Source organism: Chelonia mydas, chromosome 9 (assembly GCF_015237465.2).
Source record: "Chelonia mydas isolate rCheMyd1 chromosome 9, rCheMyd1.pri.v2, whole genome shotgun sequence".
NCBI classification, from domain to species: domain Eukaryota; kingdom Metazoa; phylum Chordata; order Testudines; family Cheloniidae; genus Chelonia; species Chelonia mydas.
Genome location: NC_057855.1, coordinates 80,357,243 through 80,376,078, shown reverse-complemented (window position 1 = coordinate 80,376,078; position 18,836 = coordinate 80,357,243). Strand labels below are relative to the sequence as shown.

At 42.0% G+C, this 18,836-nt stretch overlaps 1 protein-coding gene across 5 annotated transcripts in view; it reads left to right on the top strand.

Annotated features, from left to right (window-relative positions):
• The window catches only part of LOC102929686 (ligand of Numb protein X 2), a 46,103-nt gene that overhangs the window by 23,017 nt on the left and 4,250 nt on the right, over positions 1-18,836 (top strand). For all 5 annotated transcript variants that reach the window (XM_043521681.1, XM_043521678.1, XM_037908668.2 and 2 more), the window contains 8 exons: positions 1,738-2,193; positions 4,917-5,146; positions 6,977-7,173; positions 9,303-9,671; positions 11,751-11,930; positions 14,129-14,303; positions 14,522-14,744; positions 18,516-18,674. In XM_043521681.1, the coding sequence (XP_043377616.1) occupies positions 1,793-2,193; positions 4,917-5,146; positions 6,977-7,173; positions 9,303-9,671; positions 11,751-11,930; positions 14,129-14,303; positions 14,522-14,744; positions 18,516-18,674 (1,934 nt within the window). In that variant the 5' untranslated portion in view covers positions 1,738-1,792. The remainder of the gene's footprint in view (positions 1-1,737; positions 2,194-4,916; positions 5,147-6,976; positions 7,174-9,302; positions 9,672-11,750; positions 11,931-14,128; positions 14,304-14,521; positions 14,745-18,515; positions 18,675-18,836) is intronic.

Here is an 18,836-nt window from a genome sequence, read left to right as displayed (position 1 = left end):
AATTTATTTGAGCATAAGCTTTTGTGAGCTACAGCTCACTCCATCGGATGCATTCAGTGGAAAATACAGTGGGGAGATTTATATACACAGAGAACATGAAACAATGGGTGTTACCATACACACTGTAACAAGAGTGATCAGGTAAGGTGAGCAATTACCAGCAGGAGGGCGGGAGGAACCTTTTGTAGTGATAATCAAGGTGGACCATTTCCAGCAGTTGCCAAGAACATGTGAGGAACGAGGGGGGGGGGGGGAATAAACATGGGGAAATAGTTTTACTTTGTGTAATGACCCATCTGCTCCCAGTCTAAGTTAACTGTATCCAGTTTGCAAATTAATTCCAATTCAGCGGTCTCTCATTGGAGTCTGTTTTTGAAGTTTTTTTGTTGAAGAATTGCCACTTTTAGGTCTGTAATCGAGTGACCAAAGAGATTGTAGTGTTCTCCGACTGGTTTTTGAATGTTATAATTCTTGACGTCTGATTTGTGTCCATTTATTCTTTTACGTAGAGACTGTCCAGTTTGGCCAATGTACATGGCAGAGGGGCATTGCTGGCACATGATGGCATATATCACATTGGTAGATGTGCAGGTGAACACAAAGTAAAACTATTTCCTCCCCCATTCCTCAGACGTTCTTGTCAACTGTATTTTCCACTGAATGCATCCAATGAAGTGAGCTGTAGCTCACAAAAGCTTATGCTCAAATAAATTTGTTACTCTCTAAGGTGCCACCAGTCCTCCTTTTCTTTTTGCGGATACAGGCTAACACGGCTGCTACTCTGAAACCTATATTATAACTGCCAGATTAAAAAACAAAATCCTCAACGTGACAATTTTGTTTGTGCTTGCCAAGCAAGGCAACGTTCAGAATGCAATTCGATCAATGTAGTTGCAGCTGCAGAGATCTGAATGTGTCCCATTATCTTCGTCCTCCACAAATTTTGAGATTTATTTACAAAGCCAATGAAGTTCAATCATTTTGGGTACACTATAGTGAATTATGTAGTGGCCTGGGTGGGTATTTCTATCCTTCATTATAAAGCAGTTGGTTTTTTTTTTAGTTCCATAGAATACTTATTTGAACACACACACAATGTGTGCCTGTGTGAGTAGTGAACAATACACTCATGGTTAAAACTAACAGGGTTTTCTTTTTGCGAAGGAGAGGACTGGGAGGAAGGAAATGCCTCCTAGATTTAAAATTTCCTTTCAACCCTCTCTTCCTGCCCCCTCACCCCCCCCCCCCCCAAAATCCATTAACCCCCATCTCTTTAAGACAAATACCAACCAGAAAGGCAGACAAGGAAACTGTCACTTAATCACTTTTCTTGCAATTATTATTGTAATTATAAGGAATAAGAATTTCAGTTAATTTTACTTTGTGTATTTGACAGAACTATGTCTAGTCAGTTTCACTATTTCCCATGCATAATCTTTTGGGATCCAAATCGCCAAAATGCTTAAACAGATGCTTTGTTGAATCAGGGCCTTACTTTCCCCTGCTGCCTCGGTGGGGGTCTCTCATAGTTACAGTGGAAAGGAAAAATTAAGGGAGGGGATGGGGAGATAGAAAAATGCAAAATCACAAAAATTGGCTGGGGGACTTGGAACAGGTGTGCTTCTTAAAACTGCGTTTAACTTATTTTTAACTGACTGGATTTCAAGTTGACAGTGGCCTCTTAACTAGCATTTTAGACAGTTGAGTGATTAATTCTCTCTCTCCCCTTTTCATTAGAGAAGTCCTGTGAGACCACTAACTCCTGCTCTTCAAACTGACAAGCTTTCTTCTGATGTTGGATATCATGGCTGACCCTGCAGTGGAAGAGCAGGTCTCTAAAATCAGTGAACTTTGCCATAAATGTGGCCAGTTCCACCTGTTACAGGACAATCATCTTTATAACTTCCAAGATGAAGTGGATGATGAGCTGGTTTGCCATATCTGCCTTCAGCCTTTGCTCCAGCCCATGGATACACCCTGTGGACACACATACTGTTTCAAGTGCCTTGAGAACTTCATGCAGGAGTATAACTTTTGTCCCATGGATCGGAAAAAACTGAGTTTCCAATACTGCCGAAAGTCTAGCCTTCTAGTGAGAAACCTGCTGGATAAGTTGATTATCCTCTGTCCCTTCCAGAAAGAGTGTCAGCAGACTATGCAGAGGTGTGAACTAGAAGCCCATTTACAGAACAGGTGCGTATATGTTTACATATTAACTATTAGTAACATAGCAGTATCTGTGGTGCCTTAGTGAACAGAACAATGGTTTCCTTACCCAGAACAAACTAAGTTAAGATGAGAACATCAGGCAGAGATGACAAAGGGACGGGCCAGTAAGATGAGAGGATGAAGACAATATGTTTATGTGTTTGGGTGGTTAGTGCATCTGTGTTGAGGATGCAGGTTAAACTACTTTTCTGGTCAGTCATAAATAAGCAGAAGCAATACCCAACTGAATGTAACAAGCCCCTGAATTGTGTCTGAATACAGTGCTCCTTTTCACAGAATAGTCCTTGTGCACCTGCTTCGTTGAAGTAATTATAAACATACATACCTCTCAGTGCAAACACAGTGCATGGGTCCTGCGTATTTACAGAAGAGAGACAAGGGGTACAATACTGCCAGCTTAATTGGTCCAATTAAGATGCGTAACACACAAGTCTTTGATCCAAATACTGGAAGTCACTTCACCCAGTGCATTATGCACTTGCTGAATCACATATTTGTAATGCCATTATCTGCCCTCATTCTTTCACAAGCGTAGATGCAACTGAAAATGTGTTCTGCAAAGAAAGGGAGACTGACTTTTCATTGCACTTCTCAGCACAGATGTTTTTGGCATTTCCACTGCCGACTAGCTGAGCTGGAGCAGACAAAGAACTGTGGTTTTAGAAAAGTGCACGCAACAAAGGAGTCTTTCCAATGAGTTTGAAGAACCTTTGTTCCCAGTTAATGATTGCTCAGAATGGAGCCGGGAACAAGCCATACTGTAAACAAAGGCAAAGTTTCAGTGGCAGCATGTTTTGTTAGTATGTAATAGATAGTACACAGTAGATTTGATACCATTCAAATACATCATGCTTGTCTATGGCAATACCAAAGTCAACAAGTGTGCAGGTGGTAGTTGAGCTAAGGAAATCTGTGCAATTTTAGGGTATTTGTGTTTCTATTGCATGTTCCTATGGTATGTAGAGGCTAAGGTGCTCTCTCCGTATCTTTATCCATACTTTCAACATACAAGTTTAGAGTCCACAATTATTTTAAAACATTTCCCCTCTTCAAAAAACAAACGTATTCCATTCTCTCGTTTTACCAGTGCATTCCATCTTCTGTTTCTGTTTCTTACGCTATAAGCTCTTAAGGGCTGGGACTGTTTTACTTGAGCCTTACACACACAGTCAGCACGGAATAATCTGTTTCCCCCACTTCCCAAATCCCTGCAACTGTGAGTTAGAAGCGCCTATATCTTATCTTTGCTAGCTGAAATGTCATTCAGCTTCAGTGAATATCCAGTCACATATGGGAAGGTTAACCTTTCAGACGATATCTGGTGGCTTGCAGTTTAGTTTATTGTGACTTAATCAGTACCGAAAACAAGTTCCAATAATCCTAGTATTTTTTTTTTAAATATACAAGACTGTTAACATGATTCAAGCTAAATTCCAACTGGCATAAAACCACCACCTTGACAGTATTTTGCATCAGGGTTTGTGATGATTTTTAGTGAGACTTAAGCCACATCTGTGCATTTAAAAAAGAATGAGCAGCAAATTTTAGAGACTAGTCTGTGGCATTTTCCCCTCCACTTTGTAAAATTAACACCTCTGAAGCCAGACTGTAGAGATCTCAAGAGTGTAGTAGGGAGATGCCAATATTAATAACTGAAATGGCTCTGAGGGCCATTCCTGGGCCTCCGGTTTGTCAACAAGCAGACGTATTTTGGACATTGGGTTTGATTGCCCTGTGCCTTTGAGCGGTATCTTTGGCCACTTTACAATTGGGAGCAGAGTGACCGTAAGAAATAAAAGTAGGTGAAATTGCAGAGGGACCGTAGTAGCCAGAATGTAAATACTCCAAATGGAATTTGATTTGGACACAGTGGTAACCACCCATAACCTAGTATCCTGTATCATTGTTCTGGAGCACTGGTTCAGTACTGACTCAGGGAATAGTATCTGCCGCTGAGCCTCCAACAGCACTTCTGCATCACCAACCTAACTTGCCATTGATCCTCTTACCAAGGGTGGTAATAGCCTGAGTTTGGTTTCCTTACCCTGCTTCTTCTGTAACATTGATTTTTGTGTTGCTACGTACGGGGTATGGGGGTTCTTTTTAAAATGTTGTATGTGGTGCTTATGAGAGGAACTGGATGGATGGTGAGAGACTTCTATTTATTATAACATGGGTACAGCAACTGACCCACTCAGTCTTGTATGTTGCTGGTTTGGTAGAAACCATGGCATATTCAAGGCTATAAAGCTTCTGAGATTCAAATGTGTGGTTCACACTCTTACCTTGGCTCTGAAAGAGCCGAGGGAATAAGTATTTGCTTATGCCTCACAAAATATATTCTCACCTTCATTGGGAGCAGCAGGGCTTGAATGCTAAGTATTTTAACAGGGAGAACTCCTTCCTACTGTCCTTTTCTCAGATAATTAAACTAATCGGTCTCTTAAATAAAAATAAAAAAGTTGACAAAGGAGTTTCTCTCCCCCTTTTTCCAGCCTCAGTTTGAGGCTGAGATGTGAATGAACCTCTGCTAGCACCAGCTGCTGGAAAGAAAATGTGTGACTGACAAGACTTAATCATGCTTTCTGAAGCACCGTGGTTACCCAGCACGTGTACGTGCTGAGTTTACTATGTAAGATGAGATTGTTGCTGCTTGTGTGGATGACTGACTTCCAAACCCTCGCTAGGTGTCCTGGCTTCAAGAAATACAAATCCGACATAGAAAGGAGAAAAAATCCACATTCCAAAGGCAAGGAAGATCCCATAACCAGGGAGGAAACTAATGCCGCCAGAGAGGCGGAGCTAACAGATGGAGCATCATCACTGGTGGCAGAAAGCTCTATAGCGGCTGTGGTATCTCTGGGGACTGTGGAGCCTGGACTCGTTAATCCAGCCTTTGAGGAGGGTGAAGAAGGAGGTAATGTGTCTCTCTGCAGTTCCCAACAGTATCTCACGGACAACACTTTGAATAGCACAAAATGCAATTAAGTTTCAAATCTCCTTTAAAAAATAAAAATAAAAAATTAAGGATACTCTTTAAAAGAGCTTGTCACAGATTCTGCCCATATCTGTATGAACAAGCACTTGGAAACCTTCAATAGTTTCAAGCTTCTCCTTTTGCTTTTTACTCTTGGCCTTTCAGTTCCAAAAAACACAAACCTCTGCCACTGACACTAAAAAAGTTCTTTAAGAGCTAAGCCTCCAGGATTTTCCTGGAGTCTCCAGAATTATGTCATGTGATGAAACCTCCAGGAATACATCCAAACAAAATTGGCAATCCTACTAAGAGTAGCAGCTCCCTTATCCCATCTCAGGATGGCTATATGCAGAGTACAGCAAGATTATTTCACAAACCCTAGGTTAACAAGAGCAATACATAAAGCACCAATTTAAAAAAAAAATATCAGAAGCTTTTCAGTAACAATGTTCTTTTGCAGCTGTATGGAAACAAAGTGTATGCACCACCCCTATGAGAACAGGGCACCAAACATATCATGAAGATGCCAAACAATCAGTACCAGGAATATGTGCCAATCTCTCTCTCTTTATTTTGTATTTACTCTTTTGAGGCAACTGTTTGTTCAGGTTGTTTATTTTAGTTCCTCCCTACTGATACTAAACAGAAGCATTTTTGTGGCCTGTGCCAGTGCTTGGATTTGAAATTGATCATCAGTAAGAAAACACATCCCATCACACTACAAATGAAAATAGCTATATCTCCACTCAAAGATACCATTTGATTAAATCTTTAGAATGTCAATCAGTAGCCTGAAACTCTTGATAGCATGTTTCAAAATGATTTTCTTAATTCCTGGGCTTGCTTGGGTGGTCGGTGGGAAAGTCTATCTCCTAATGAACCTGTCTAATAGTTACCATGTAGATTAACTTGGTTCTGTGTTGGAGTTTCCCCAAGTACATGTCAGTCTGTCAAAGCCACTGTGTGATAGAGAACTACAGCTGTACTTGGCTGGCATTGTGATTGCCTTCATTACAACACCTAATGTGCTTGGCTTGCACAAATGCTGCAGTGATGATAGATTTAACATACTTTGCCAAAAGTGCAGGGAGAGCTACCAATTTTCATCTTTGGAATGGTTTGGAAGTATTTATTAATTCTCCTCATCCCTCTGAAGTAGGTGAATGTTACTGCCATTTTACAAAGGGGGAAGGGAAATTGAAACAGAGCGGTTAAATGACTTGCCCAAGGTCATACATCAAAGCAATGTCAGACCTCTGATTAGAACACAAGAGTTCTAGGCTTTCAGTTTTTTGATCAGAGCACTAAACTAAGTCCTTTTCTGTAATGGCCTGAGGATCAGACTGGCAACCAAAAAGGCCCAAGTTGCAAGTAGTTTGACTTTAAATAACCTGGCAGTGGATATAGAAGAAGAAAAATCTCGAAATGGCAAATTAAGCATCTATTTATAAAAGGCCTCAAAAATGCTTTGTTTCCATTCTTGCTACACCATCTGACAATCAGCTTTGCACTGAGTGAGCCTGAGTTGGGAACATATGGGGGAAAAAGTCTAGGAAATTTAACTTTTCTGCTTTTAGTTTGTGATATTTTCTCTTCCCTCCTAAATACCCTCCCCCACCCCACAAAATACTGTGTTTGAGCACATAAATGCCAAACAATACAAGCCCTACCAGTAGTATATACCTCCTCTGTGTGTGAAACTAGAATAGAGAAAGGACTAGGGGATATTTTCTGTATTCATGTGTTGTTTTCTCTGATTCTCACAATCAGACCTGCCTCAGAAAGCTAGTCTTGTGGCTGAAACAAGTACAATTGAAATTCGCCGAGATGATCCAGAAGAAGAGCTAGGAATGCGGATAGTTGGGGGCAAAGACACCCCTTTAGGGAACATTGTTGTTCAGGAAGTCCTTCGGGATTCTGTTGTTGCTTCAGATGGAAAAATAGCACCTGGAGACCATATCCTTGAGGTACGTTTGTTCCGTTAGACAAAGGAGGGTGGTAACTTAACTTTATTACTAAGAGAAGGCTTTTTATGATAGTGGATAGCAAAACCTGTAAGTCGTGCTGGGCAAACCTCAAGAGATTTGGATAAGCATCCCAAAGTTTGGACACTTGTCCAAATATCTTGGTTCTATGAAATTGGGCTGAGAGTCTTAAAAGAACAGGCTGTCTCATGTAATTTCTGACCCTTCCTGCTTTATCAGGCCAGAAATGCCTTGACAACAGCCTCTTTTATAGTGTTTGGTTAGTTCTGAGCCTAGCTGGAGAGAGGTAACGGAGCCACATGGAAATAAGAAGTAAAATTTTAAAAAGGTATCAGAACACTTTTAAACCGAGGAAGGTTGGGATTGGTTCTTATTTTTACCTGATCCAGAACTTGAAGGATACAAGTGCAGGAGAGGAAGTAGAATTGTTTAGAGTGGTGGAATCCGGTGTAACTAAGGATTTTTTTTTTTTAATTTCATCTCAATTTGTCAAACACCTCTTCTGTAACAATAGGCAGTAAAACATTTTCAGACAGATCTCCTTAGATTAATTTTTTTCTTGAACTTTTCAGTTTTTAGTAGTCTATTTTATTTATGAATCTGACCGCTTTTTATGAGATTTGTATGGAGTATAGTTGTAGCCGTGGTCCAATAAAAGATATTACCTCACCCTCACTTCATCTCTCTAATAGCACGATTGCACAGGGAGAGGCTCTTTTTCAAACCGGCAGGTCCTAAATCATTTAAAGCCTTCCATGTCAAAACTAGCATTTTAAATTCACCCTGAAATCCAACTGGCAGCTAGTGCAGAGCACAGAACACTAGTGCCATATGCTCATAGCAATATACCCCGCCAAGCAACTGAGCTGCCACATTCTGTACTGCTAGCTTTGTTTTCCAAATTGAATTAATGCTTCATGGAAAGTGCATTGTTGGTAGTCTAATCTCGAGGTGACAAAGGCACATACTTTCTTTAAGATCTGGACCTCACTACCATTGTATTACATCCTCCTGGCCAGACAGAAATCCAAAAACTGGAAATCCAACCAGCTCCTTCGATTACACACTCTAATAAGGATTGGCAGACCCATGCATTCAGAGTGGCAGATACAGTCTTGGTCATATCTTCAGGTTGCTTCTCCAAGCCAATCAATATCACATCCACGGTATCTGACTGAGCCTCATTCACCTCCCAGTCTCAGCTAGGGAGTAAGATATTCAGCAACACTGGCTGGGTGTCATTAGAATACTGAAGATGCTGTTGCCCATGTCTCCTTGCTAACCTTCCCAATAGTCCCATATGCACACTAAAATGAGACAGGATAGAACCCTACATGACTGCCTCCGGGGGAAGGAAGAACCGTTACCAACATTACCTTGAAAAAAGAAAGATTTGGACTGAAGATCCTGGGGCTTGTCTACACTTACCAGGGGATCAACGCGTGGCAATCGATCCACCAAGGGTCAACAGTGGCGTATTAATGCCTAGGCTAACAAAATGGCAGGGGCAGCAAATTTATAATAGCAGCCAGAGGCGGCTGCTTCCCCTGGTGCCAGTTCACGGCCCCCGGCCCTGCCCCAACTCCACCCCTTCCCCGCCCCCCTTTCCCACCCCCTCCCTGCCACTATTGGTCCCCTTCCCCAAATCCCCACCCCGGCCCTGCCTCCTCTCCTGAGCGTGCCGCATTCCCCCCTCTTCCCTCCTCCTTCGTGAACCTGTTTCGCACACAACCCAGCGGCGTGCTGAGGGGAGGAGGCGGAGTGGAGGTGAGCGGGAGCGGGGAGCTGCTGGGGCGGGGGGTGGCAATTATTTCAGGGCCTAGGGGCGGCAAAATCATTAATCCGCCACTGGGGGTCGATTTAGTGGGTCTAGTGAAGACCCGCTAAATTGACCCCCGATCACTCTCCTATCGACTCCATTACTCCACCAGAATGAGAAGCATAAGGTAAGTCGATGGGAGAGTTTCAAGGCTGTGGAATGGTCTCAGGGATGGCTCCTTGTGCATGGCAGATCCAAGTGTGCTTTTTGCTAACTTTGTGATGTTAGGTACAGTGGAAGACCCATAGGCTCTTCAGGATCTAAATGGTGCATTTTTCCCTCCTCTTTCTAGGTGAATGGTGTCAACATCAGCAGCATGACTCATTGCCAAGCTATCTCCTTGCTGCGCCACCCAAGTCCTGTTCTTCACCTTATGGTCCTGCAGGAAAAGGGATTTTCCAACAGGACTCTCAAACAGGATTCTAGCCCTGCTGTTAACCGGGAAGTGATTCACGTTACGCTGATGAAGAGAGACCCATCTGAACCGCTGGGAATCAAACTGATTAGGAAGACCGACGAGGCGGGGATTTTTATTCTGGACCTGCTTGACGGAGGCTTGGCAGCCAAAAATGGAAAGCTGAGTCAGAATGACAAAGTCCTCTCTATAAATGGCCAGGACCTGAGGCAGGGAACACCTGAGGCTGCTGCACAGATAATACAGGTAATTTATTGAATGGAGCAGCTGTCTGTCTGATAACTTGGTGACTGTCTGCACCACTCGCGCAGTGCTCCGTTTCTGACCCAAGGGCTAACAAAACATGCCTGAGCAATTAGGATACTCTTAAGTAACCATTTTTGGGAGAGTGACTTTCCTACAGAAGTGAGGATTACTGTTTCCTAGCGATCATGAATACACAGGTGGGAATCTGCCATGAATCATTTCTGACAATACTACAGTGAGTCAGATGTCTATGGTGGTTTAGTGCAGCAAAGGCAAAATGATCTTCTTTAGGTGTAGCTTTTTTACAAGAGAAATCTCTACACACAAGGCATACATCTGTGACAGAGACCAGGACAGAGTATGTGAAACAAAGCATGTGAGGCGTCTCTAGAGCTAAACTAGGGGGGTCTGAATAGAGAGCGCATGGCCTGGTGGTACAGAACAAAAGCATTTTTAATTTAGGTCAGGATGCTGGTGGTAAAATTCCCAGTTAAACTGCATTTGGAAGAGGGTCCATGAGTCAATTTGAGGCCCCTTGCTGGGAGATGGTCATTCTCATCATGTTAGAAATCTGTCTCATTTTAATGGGCTGAATGTTTGGTGTAAAGTATTTGTGTAAGGATTACTCCAAATGCAGTGGCCTTTGTTTAGATCAGTTTCAAATGCTCTGTCTCATGGGGCGGTGCCCTTAAGCTTCTAAGAGCTGGGTTCCTTTTTTTGCCTGAAGATTGTGACAAACACAAGGGCGTTTCAACAGAATTTACAGTTTAAACCTTGGAAAGGATCCAAAGATAAGGGAGAGTTTGTTCTCTTCCTGGCAGTTTGGAGAGTCAGTGGTGGGAGAAAAAGGGAAGAGTTTTGATACTTGTGGAGAGCCTGTGTTCTTACATAGAAATATTTGCACCTATGCAGTGATGTTTATTATTAGAAGTAAGTCAACAAATGTTCCTGATAAACAACTTTCTAGAACTGAGGACTGATTGCAAAGCCCAAAAACATGCTGTTCAAGTTAGTAAACGTCAAAGCACTGGACCACGAGGCTGGTACGTATAGAATAGAATCTAATATGTTGGCACTCCACCTCCCTAGGTGACCTGTTCCAGAGCTTAACTATCGTTAGGAATATATTTCTAACCATAATATCTAACCTAAATCTCCCTTTCTGCAAACTAAGATGATTAATTCTTGTCCTACTCTTGGTAGACATGGAGAACAGTTGATCACTGTCCTCTTTTTATACTTTTACATATTTGGAGACATATATTCTCCCCCCACCCCAGTCTTCTCTTCTCTAGACCAGTGACTCTCAACCTTTCCAGACTACTGTACCCCTTTCAAGAGTCTGATTTGTCTTGTGTACCCCCAAGTTTCACCTCACTTAAAAACTTACAAAATCGGACATAAATGTCACAGCATACTACTGAAAAATTGCTTGCTTCCTCATTTTTACTATATATTATAAAACAAATCAATAGGAATATAAATATTGTACTTACATTACAGTGTATAGTATACAGAGCAGTATAAAGAAATCATTGTTGATGTAATTTTAGTTGGTACTGACTTCGCTAGTGCTTTTTATGTAGCCTGTTGTAAAACAAGGCAAATATCTAGATGAGTTGATCTACCCCCTGGAAGACCTCTGAGTATTCCCGGGTTACACATACCCCTGGTTGAGAACCACTGCTCTAGACCAAGTTTTGTAAACCTCTTATCACTTTGTTGCTCTCCTCTGGACTCTCTCTCCAATTTCTTCACCTCTTTCTTCAAGTGTGGTGTCCAAAATGGGACATAGCACTGGTGTGGTCTCAGCTGAAGTGCTGAGTAGAATAGAAGAATTACCTCCTGTATCTTACATGTGACACTCCTTATCAGCTCCTTTCGTACATTTGTTTGGTCTCTAGAGGTATGTGTGCATGCCTATTACATTTTCCAGAATGTTACACAGTCTGAGGCATGCAACTTTCAGAGAGATCATCAGAAGTCACAAGGTTAAGTCTCCACATGAGCCATGGTGAAACTTTACCCTTTAATAATAATCCAGTAGTCTTAAGCTTCTCTTTTTGCTTTTCCTGGCAGACCAGTGAGGCAAGAGTGAACTTTGTGGTCCTAAGGCAGTCTGGTGTACAGCTGCCAGATGCTGTTGAGGATGGTGGCACACCAAACAGTAGCAGCAGCAGCAGCAATGGAGGGAGTCCAGTGCACCATCGGAGGAGACCTGACCAGAATCATTACAGACGAAAATCAAACTACCAAAAGGCAAGTTTTGTTGTAATAGCAGTGCTATTTTCTGCTGGGCCAGTGGTTCTTTGTTTCTCAAATCTATTACTTTACCACTGAGTGCTATGAAAATATAAACAAAGAATACTGCAGGGTTATAAAGAGTAGGGTTTGGTCCCAGATAGCACCTTTTCTTTACCAGATTTTGCAAAGCAATAGGAGTTGAGAGCTGGCAGAACAGTGAACTGTACAGTCAGACCAAGCATCTGTTATCTACAGAGCAGTGCAGCATCATTTGTGCAGCCTTTGACAGTCAAAAGCCTGTCTGAAGGGAAGAAGGAATGCTGGCCAAAACAGCAGAGTTAATCTCGGCTCCTTTAGAAAGGGCCACTGGGTATTTGACAGCCACCAGGAAAACAACCATTGGGTTTAATTCCCTATCTGTAGGACAGCACCTATCAAGCATAGCTTTCCCCTAGTATTAAATCGCAATGTTAACACTGCGTGTGACTCCATGTCACAGTATGGGACTAAATGGCCTTGTGGCCTAGAGGTGAGAGCTGTACTAGTGAACCTAAAGAGAGATACTTTTGCAACTTCTCCAACTTAACTAGTTACTTTTTACTCTCAGATTCCCTCCTCGAGAAAACTGTGAACTTGAACAGATTTGCTTTTATGTTGCTGCCTCTGGCAGGTTGTTCCATATTTAAATTAAAATTTGTGTGAAGAAATTTTGCCTGAAATATGAACTGCCTAGACTTGTGTTTAGTTTCCCAGGTTACTGCATCTGAGTTGGTGGCTATCGTATGCAGTTTCAGCCCAGTTATTTCCTTTATAAACTGCAATCCACTATGTCTCCTTCTGTTTCCACAACACAGCACACACACACACACAGGCTCTCTCTCTCTCTCTCTAACTCTTTCTTCCTCCTAAGATCTCTAGGACAAGATGTGCTAATATTTCACTAAGCTTAGGGGTGGGATTTTCATAAGCACTCAACATTGGCCTAATTCTGCTCCCATCAAAGTCAGTAAGAGTTTTGCAGCTGACTTCAAGGAGAGCAGAGCTAGGATAATGCTGAGCTGTTTTGAGAAACTGCACCCTTAGCTTCTCATTTAAAGTAGATAAGCTATTTGAGTCACTATAAACTGTCCTTTCATCCCATGCCATGATGCTGGACATCTTCAGAAATAAGTTTCCTCTCCTCTTCATACTCTTTACCTTGTGTTTGGAAAAAGATCTGCTGGTTGCCTTCTTACTTTCTTGGCCTTATGGCACAGTAGAACCTCGGGAATGGAGCACCTTGGGAATGGAGATTGTAACTCTGAACAAAACATTATGGTGGTTGTTTCAAAAGTTTACAACTGAACATTGACTTAATACAGCTTTTGAAACTTTACAATGCAGAAGAAAAATGCTGCTTTTAACCATCTTAATTTAAATGAAACAAGCACAGAGACAGTTTCCTGACCTTGTCAAATCTTTTTTATACTTTCCCTTTATTTTTTTTAGTAGTTTACACTTAACACAGTACTCTACTATATTTGCTTTTTTTGTGTCTCTCTGCTGCTGCCTGATTGTGTACTCTGGTTCCAAATGAGGTGTGTGAGTGACTGGCCAGTTCGTAACTCTGGTGTTCGTAACTCTGCGGTTCTGCTGTATACTGGGCTTGTTGAAACAGAAATGGGGGCTGTGATATTTCCAATGGAAACGGAGATATTTTAGTAACAAGCTCTGTTCTAAAAAATGCATGAGATTGGATAGCTCAGCCTTTGTAGATGGATTTGGAAACGCCTCTTTACTCTGTCACTGGTTCAAATCCATCCCAATTTAAACAAAAGTTCAAAAGATAAAAAGTTGGTAGCACCTGATATGTTTGATGACCTATCTAAAATGAACTGGTAGTTTCTTTCCACTTCCTGGTGGGGAAAGTCTCATCACAAAGAGCCTCTATATAGACAAAGGATCGAATGGACATGTAGACAGGCAGATACCCTCACATTCCTAGCAGCAACCCCTGTGAGTCAGGGTTGAATCACCTTGGGAGTGCAGTGTGCTATAGCTTCTGCTGACTTTTCTATTTGTGCCTAAACAAACAGCTTCACTCTCCAGAGCCGTTAATGTGGCATCTTTCACCAGCCCTGAATTGATAGTTCTCTGCCTCCTACCCTAGTTATGGACCTTTCTAAATTCTGCTGCATTGATTAACTCATATAATCATTGCCGTCTCTTTGTAGGATCTACCTCAGGGATACCTCAGCCAGGAAAAGACAGTTGCAATAAAAAAGGAGCCAAAGGAATCTTTGGGAATCACCATTGGAGGTGGAAGGGACAATAAAAACAAACTTCCTATTTATGTAACTAGCGTGCAACCCATTGGATGCCTCTTCAGGGACGGCAGGATCAAGAGAGGTAAGGAGACTTTCTAGATCCTGAGTTTCCCTTTTTATAATTTCAGTAATTAACTCCGTGAATGGGTTTTAGTGCTTTTATAAGTGAAAGCTGGGATTTAACACCAGTGAAGTTTGAAACACTAATTCCTGGATGATGCCCTGAGGCAGAGGTTGTCTATATTGCAAAAGGTCAGTAAGTCCATGCGGCCATGATCATCCTACTTATTTAATCCACAGGAGATGTGCTTTTGAATATAAATGGCATCGATTTGACTCATCTAAACTACTATGAAGCTGTCTCAGCACTGAAATCCAATGCAGCTTCCCACACTGTAGTGCTGAAAGCCCTGGAAATTCTTGTACCAGAGAGGGTGCCAGAACCCATAGACCCATCCTCTGATATCAGGGAACACGGATTCAGTTGGTCACCCCTTTGGATCACATGGCTTGGATTACCTACGTAAGTTTGTTTGGTCAATTCTTTCTCTCCTCAGTATTAACCACTGAGTCAGGTATTCTACCTCATCTGGCATTTAAGCAAAGTGGATCACTGGCTGACTCTGTACCAAGTCAAACTTGGTGACAAGCCCTTTTAACAAAAGCAAAAGAGACCATCAGTTGTCAGTGTGTTCTCAGTAAAACAAATAAATTAAGAAACTCCCACTGCTTTTCAGTATTTCTGAGCCCCTACTCTTTGCAATATGGTTGGTCCCTAGGTATCTGACAGAGTTCGCTGAACACTTTCTCAAACTGAATAGGTCACAGAAATTGAGAACAAAAGCAAGAGTGTATGTTTGGGGGTGGGGGTGAGGGAGAGGGTGTTCAGTTACACAGCCTGTGTTTGAATTATGACACATGCACTGCAAACAATCCTCGGTAAAATGTGGTGAACCCAAGCCACTTTGGCTATTCTACTTAACAGAAGTCAATGATCTGGCACTGCTATTGCCTTTTAGCAGCTAGTCTTACGGTTTTGTTTTGAGGTAAGCAGTCTTTTTTTAACGTTATCTCAGCTGTGTAATTTTTAATCCTAGGAAAGTAATGCCAGATTCTGAATTTCCTTGCTAAAATGCATTAGAATGTAGCTTACCATGTTGCTGGTGCCAGAGGTAGTGGGAATTCTGCTGCTGTGTTCCATGTGGCCGAGCATTTTAAGGTTTGAACTTTTCAGCTACTAATTTCTGGAGAGATGCAGCAGGTTTTTCTCTTTACTGGTCTCTGCTAAAGGTCAATTTGGAGTGAGCTCAACCCAGAGAGGAGGTGCAAGTTATGGCAGAGTTAAAGTTTGAGTGGCTGGACAGGGAGCTTACATCTCTTCTAAGGGTTCTGATTTTATTTACAGGTTTATTTTCTGGTGCAACCAAAGGAATGCAAAGCCTGTGGCTACCTTCCCTTCATGCAATTTATCAGTTTGTAAACTCCCAGAACAAAACAGAGAGGGCAGATCTTATTCCTCCAGAGCATTCTGTCTGGGCTTCTTGTCAATAGAGTCTTGGTTGTTTTTTCTTGAAAGGAACCCAGCTTTTTTTTTTTTTTTAAAGTTCTGAGACTAACTAGTCTCAGCTGCACCTGATTAACTCATGTTCATGTAGGAAGCTGGGATTTAACCCCCAAATCTCTATGCCATTATCTAGTGCAATGGGGTTTCCTCATAGGGGTCACTCTTGGGCCAGGTGTATTGGGAGTGCAGGGCAACAGCTCTTTTTACATCTCATCACATGTGCCGGGGAAGGTGAAGAGTGTTCTATCAAAAGACTTCCTAGCTCCAGAGACTCTAATGCTTTCCAAAATTCCATTTCCATTAGGTCAGCCTCTTAATGCTCCAGTTGTCTGTTTTTGTTTTAAGTATAGGCTTTGGAGCTAGCTTCCACCAAGTACCTTGCCTCAAATATATTATGTTTGGTTTCACCTACCCTAACTCACTGTAACTGGCTGAGGACCTGAGCTGCGTTCGTAATTAAATTAGCCAACTTTAAGATCATAAAAATGTGCTCTCATTTTAAAAAGTAGCGTTGGCTGTATACCTCCCCCACGGGACCCTATGCAGCAGTTTTCAGCTTTTCCCACTGAGGTGGACAGCCATGATGCCAGAAGCACCCTCAGAGCACTGAAGCAGTGCCTGGAGAGTAATCTCCTTCTATTGCTCTGAACTGGATTCTGGCATCTCCAGACTTTAGAATATTAGCGCTACAGGCTGCTGACACGCTTTCCTGTGGGCAGGTTTTAGGATATGGTCTGAGAGGCACACAGCAGAGCTATTTCATTTTGTGGTCTGCCAATGTTTACATCATTTGTTCCAAACAATATAAATGGTAATAATTCCTTCCTTGCAGTTCCTCACTAATTTCCCCAGTTGCCCAAAGTGGTGGCCAATAATGACTAGTTGGCTCTGTGTGCTATAATTTCACTAAACCACTGAGGAAAAACAAACCTTTCGCAGATTAGGGCTGAACTCCTCATTGCCCTCGTCAGCTAAACGTAGGGGCACAGTTGGGGGGGGGTTGTTTTTAACCTCTGCTGAGAAATTTTTGAGCCACCACTGAGCATAGCCCTCTCAAAACATTCCCTGAGAGCTGTGTTTTGAAATCCAGTGTGAAAATCTGAAGTTTACTGCTAGCACATAGTCTTTTTTCAGGTAAATGCTTAATTCAGAAGATGCTCCTGTGGTGCGTGTTCTCTTGCATTCTGTTTTGTTGAGGAAAGCCACGTTAGTTGTTAGCCTGAGATAGCAGTTTGGTGCTGGAAGAGCAGAGTCTGAAGAGGTTATGTTTGAAGCCTTCCTGGTATATTCAGTCCTTTTCAACACCTCTGTCCACAATGCTTAAAAGTTCTACTCTTTATTGTTACACTTGCACTTGTGGCTTTGTGTCGAATATAGTTTATCGGCCTGGCTCGTTTAGTGGTATGCTGCCTTTGTGTTTACACGCTGTCCTGACATTGCTGCACTGCATTGCCAGAAGGGCAGCCTTTCAGATGAGAGGGCTCCATCCATCTCTGATGAGCTGCCTGGCTGGAAGTTAGAGTAGGAAAAAACCCTGGTGTCCTGGCCAGTCTTCTCCTCACAATAATAACAGATTTTTTTCTGCTGTTCAAAGCTGTGTATGAGCTATTAAAAACACAGGAATTACCATACATGACCAGATGGATGGCCATCTGGTCTGTCGCCTAGCATTTTTAGGTCTGACAGTAGCAAGTACCAGATGCTGCAGATGGGGATGTAAGACACCTACATAGTACCATTGGGCTGGTTTTACCCTACCAGGCAGTTAGTGAATGGCTATGTTCTGAAGCAGGCGGCTTGATATCCCATGTTCATTGTTTTCCTCTCTAACATAACTGTGTAATGGTAATTTTTATTGTCCATATAAAAGTCTAATACTTCTTCATTCTTTGCCTCAGTTAACTTCTGGTAGTGAGTGCCACAGTTAATTACATGCATTCTGATTATTGCTGAGTGCCAATTTATGGCTGCTCTGTTTGCTCGCACAGCACTGGTGCACTCGAGCCACTCCTTCTGGATATCTAGTATAGGTCACTGGGCTCTCTCCCTTTCTGTTGAGCAGTGAATTCCAGGAGCAAATGCTGTTAGTGTTTGTGTCATCTTTTGAAGAAGTCTGGTGAGCAGGCTTGGCCTTTTGATATGATAATACATCAGACATTTTAGAAATTGAGAAGCAGGTATACCTCAAAAGGTTTGGATTATGTTCTTTATGAACAATCTCTCATAGGACTGTAATATCTTATATTGTGCAGTCCTCCTTATGATAAATCCTGCATGAAAAACCCTTCAGAAACAAACCTTGACTGATTTGATTGTTTGAATCATTTAGTAGAAGAAAGGTTGCTATCTGGCTGATAACTGCAGCCATTGTACCAAGTCCCCACAATACATGTAAAACCAGAAAATTGACTCCAGGTTAATTATAAGGGCTGCAGCAGTACTGCTTTCAATTACTTATTTTTTTTTTTAAATGATGCTGTAAGATAACTCATGAACATAAATGACCCGTCTTCCCTAGCAGGCTTCCTACTCTCATCACAATACTTGTGGTGGGATAAGGCTTTGTCCCCCAATGGATGCAGGTAGTCTAACAAGGGTTATTGCAGGTATCTGAGGGCTCCCACATCACAAAGAAAAATGAAGATTTTTAGTCAGGCAATTTTAGCTGGAAAATAGGTGCTTAAGAACAAGTTGTGTGCGCCTTTTCTGTGACTGTGTCTGTCTTTCCAGCTATCTTCACTGCTGTCAAGATATTGCCCTTCGTAAAAGTAACTCAGAAAGCTGGGGATTCAGCATTGTTGGAGGCTTTGAAGAAGGCAAAGGAAACCAGCCATTTTTCATTAAAACCATAGTGCCTGCAACACCTGCCTTCTGTGAGAGAAGACTAAAGTACGTATGGTGTTTCTTCCATTATTTGTATCCATTCCAGAAGTACTGAGCTTAGATGGTCTGTATAATTTTATTGAGCTATTGTGCTTTAACAATGAGCCTGACTGAAACTTAGTGATTTATCCAAGTTCCTTTTCATCCCAGCTCTAAGTAATAACCACA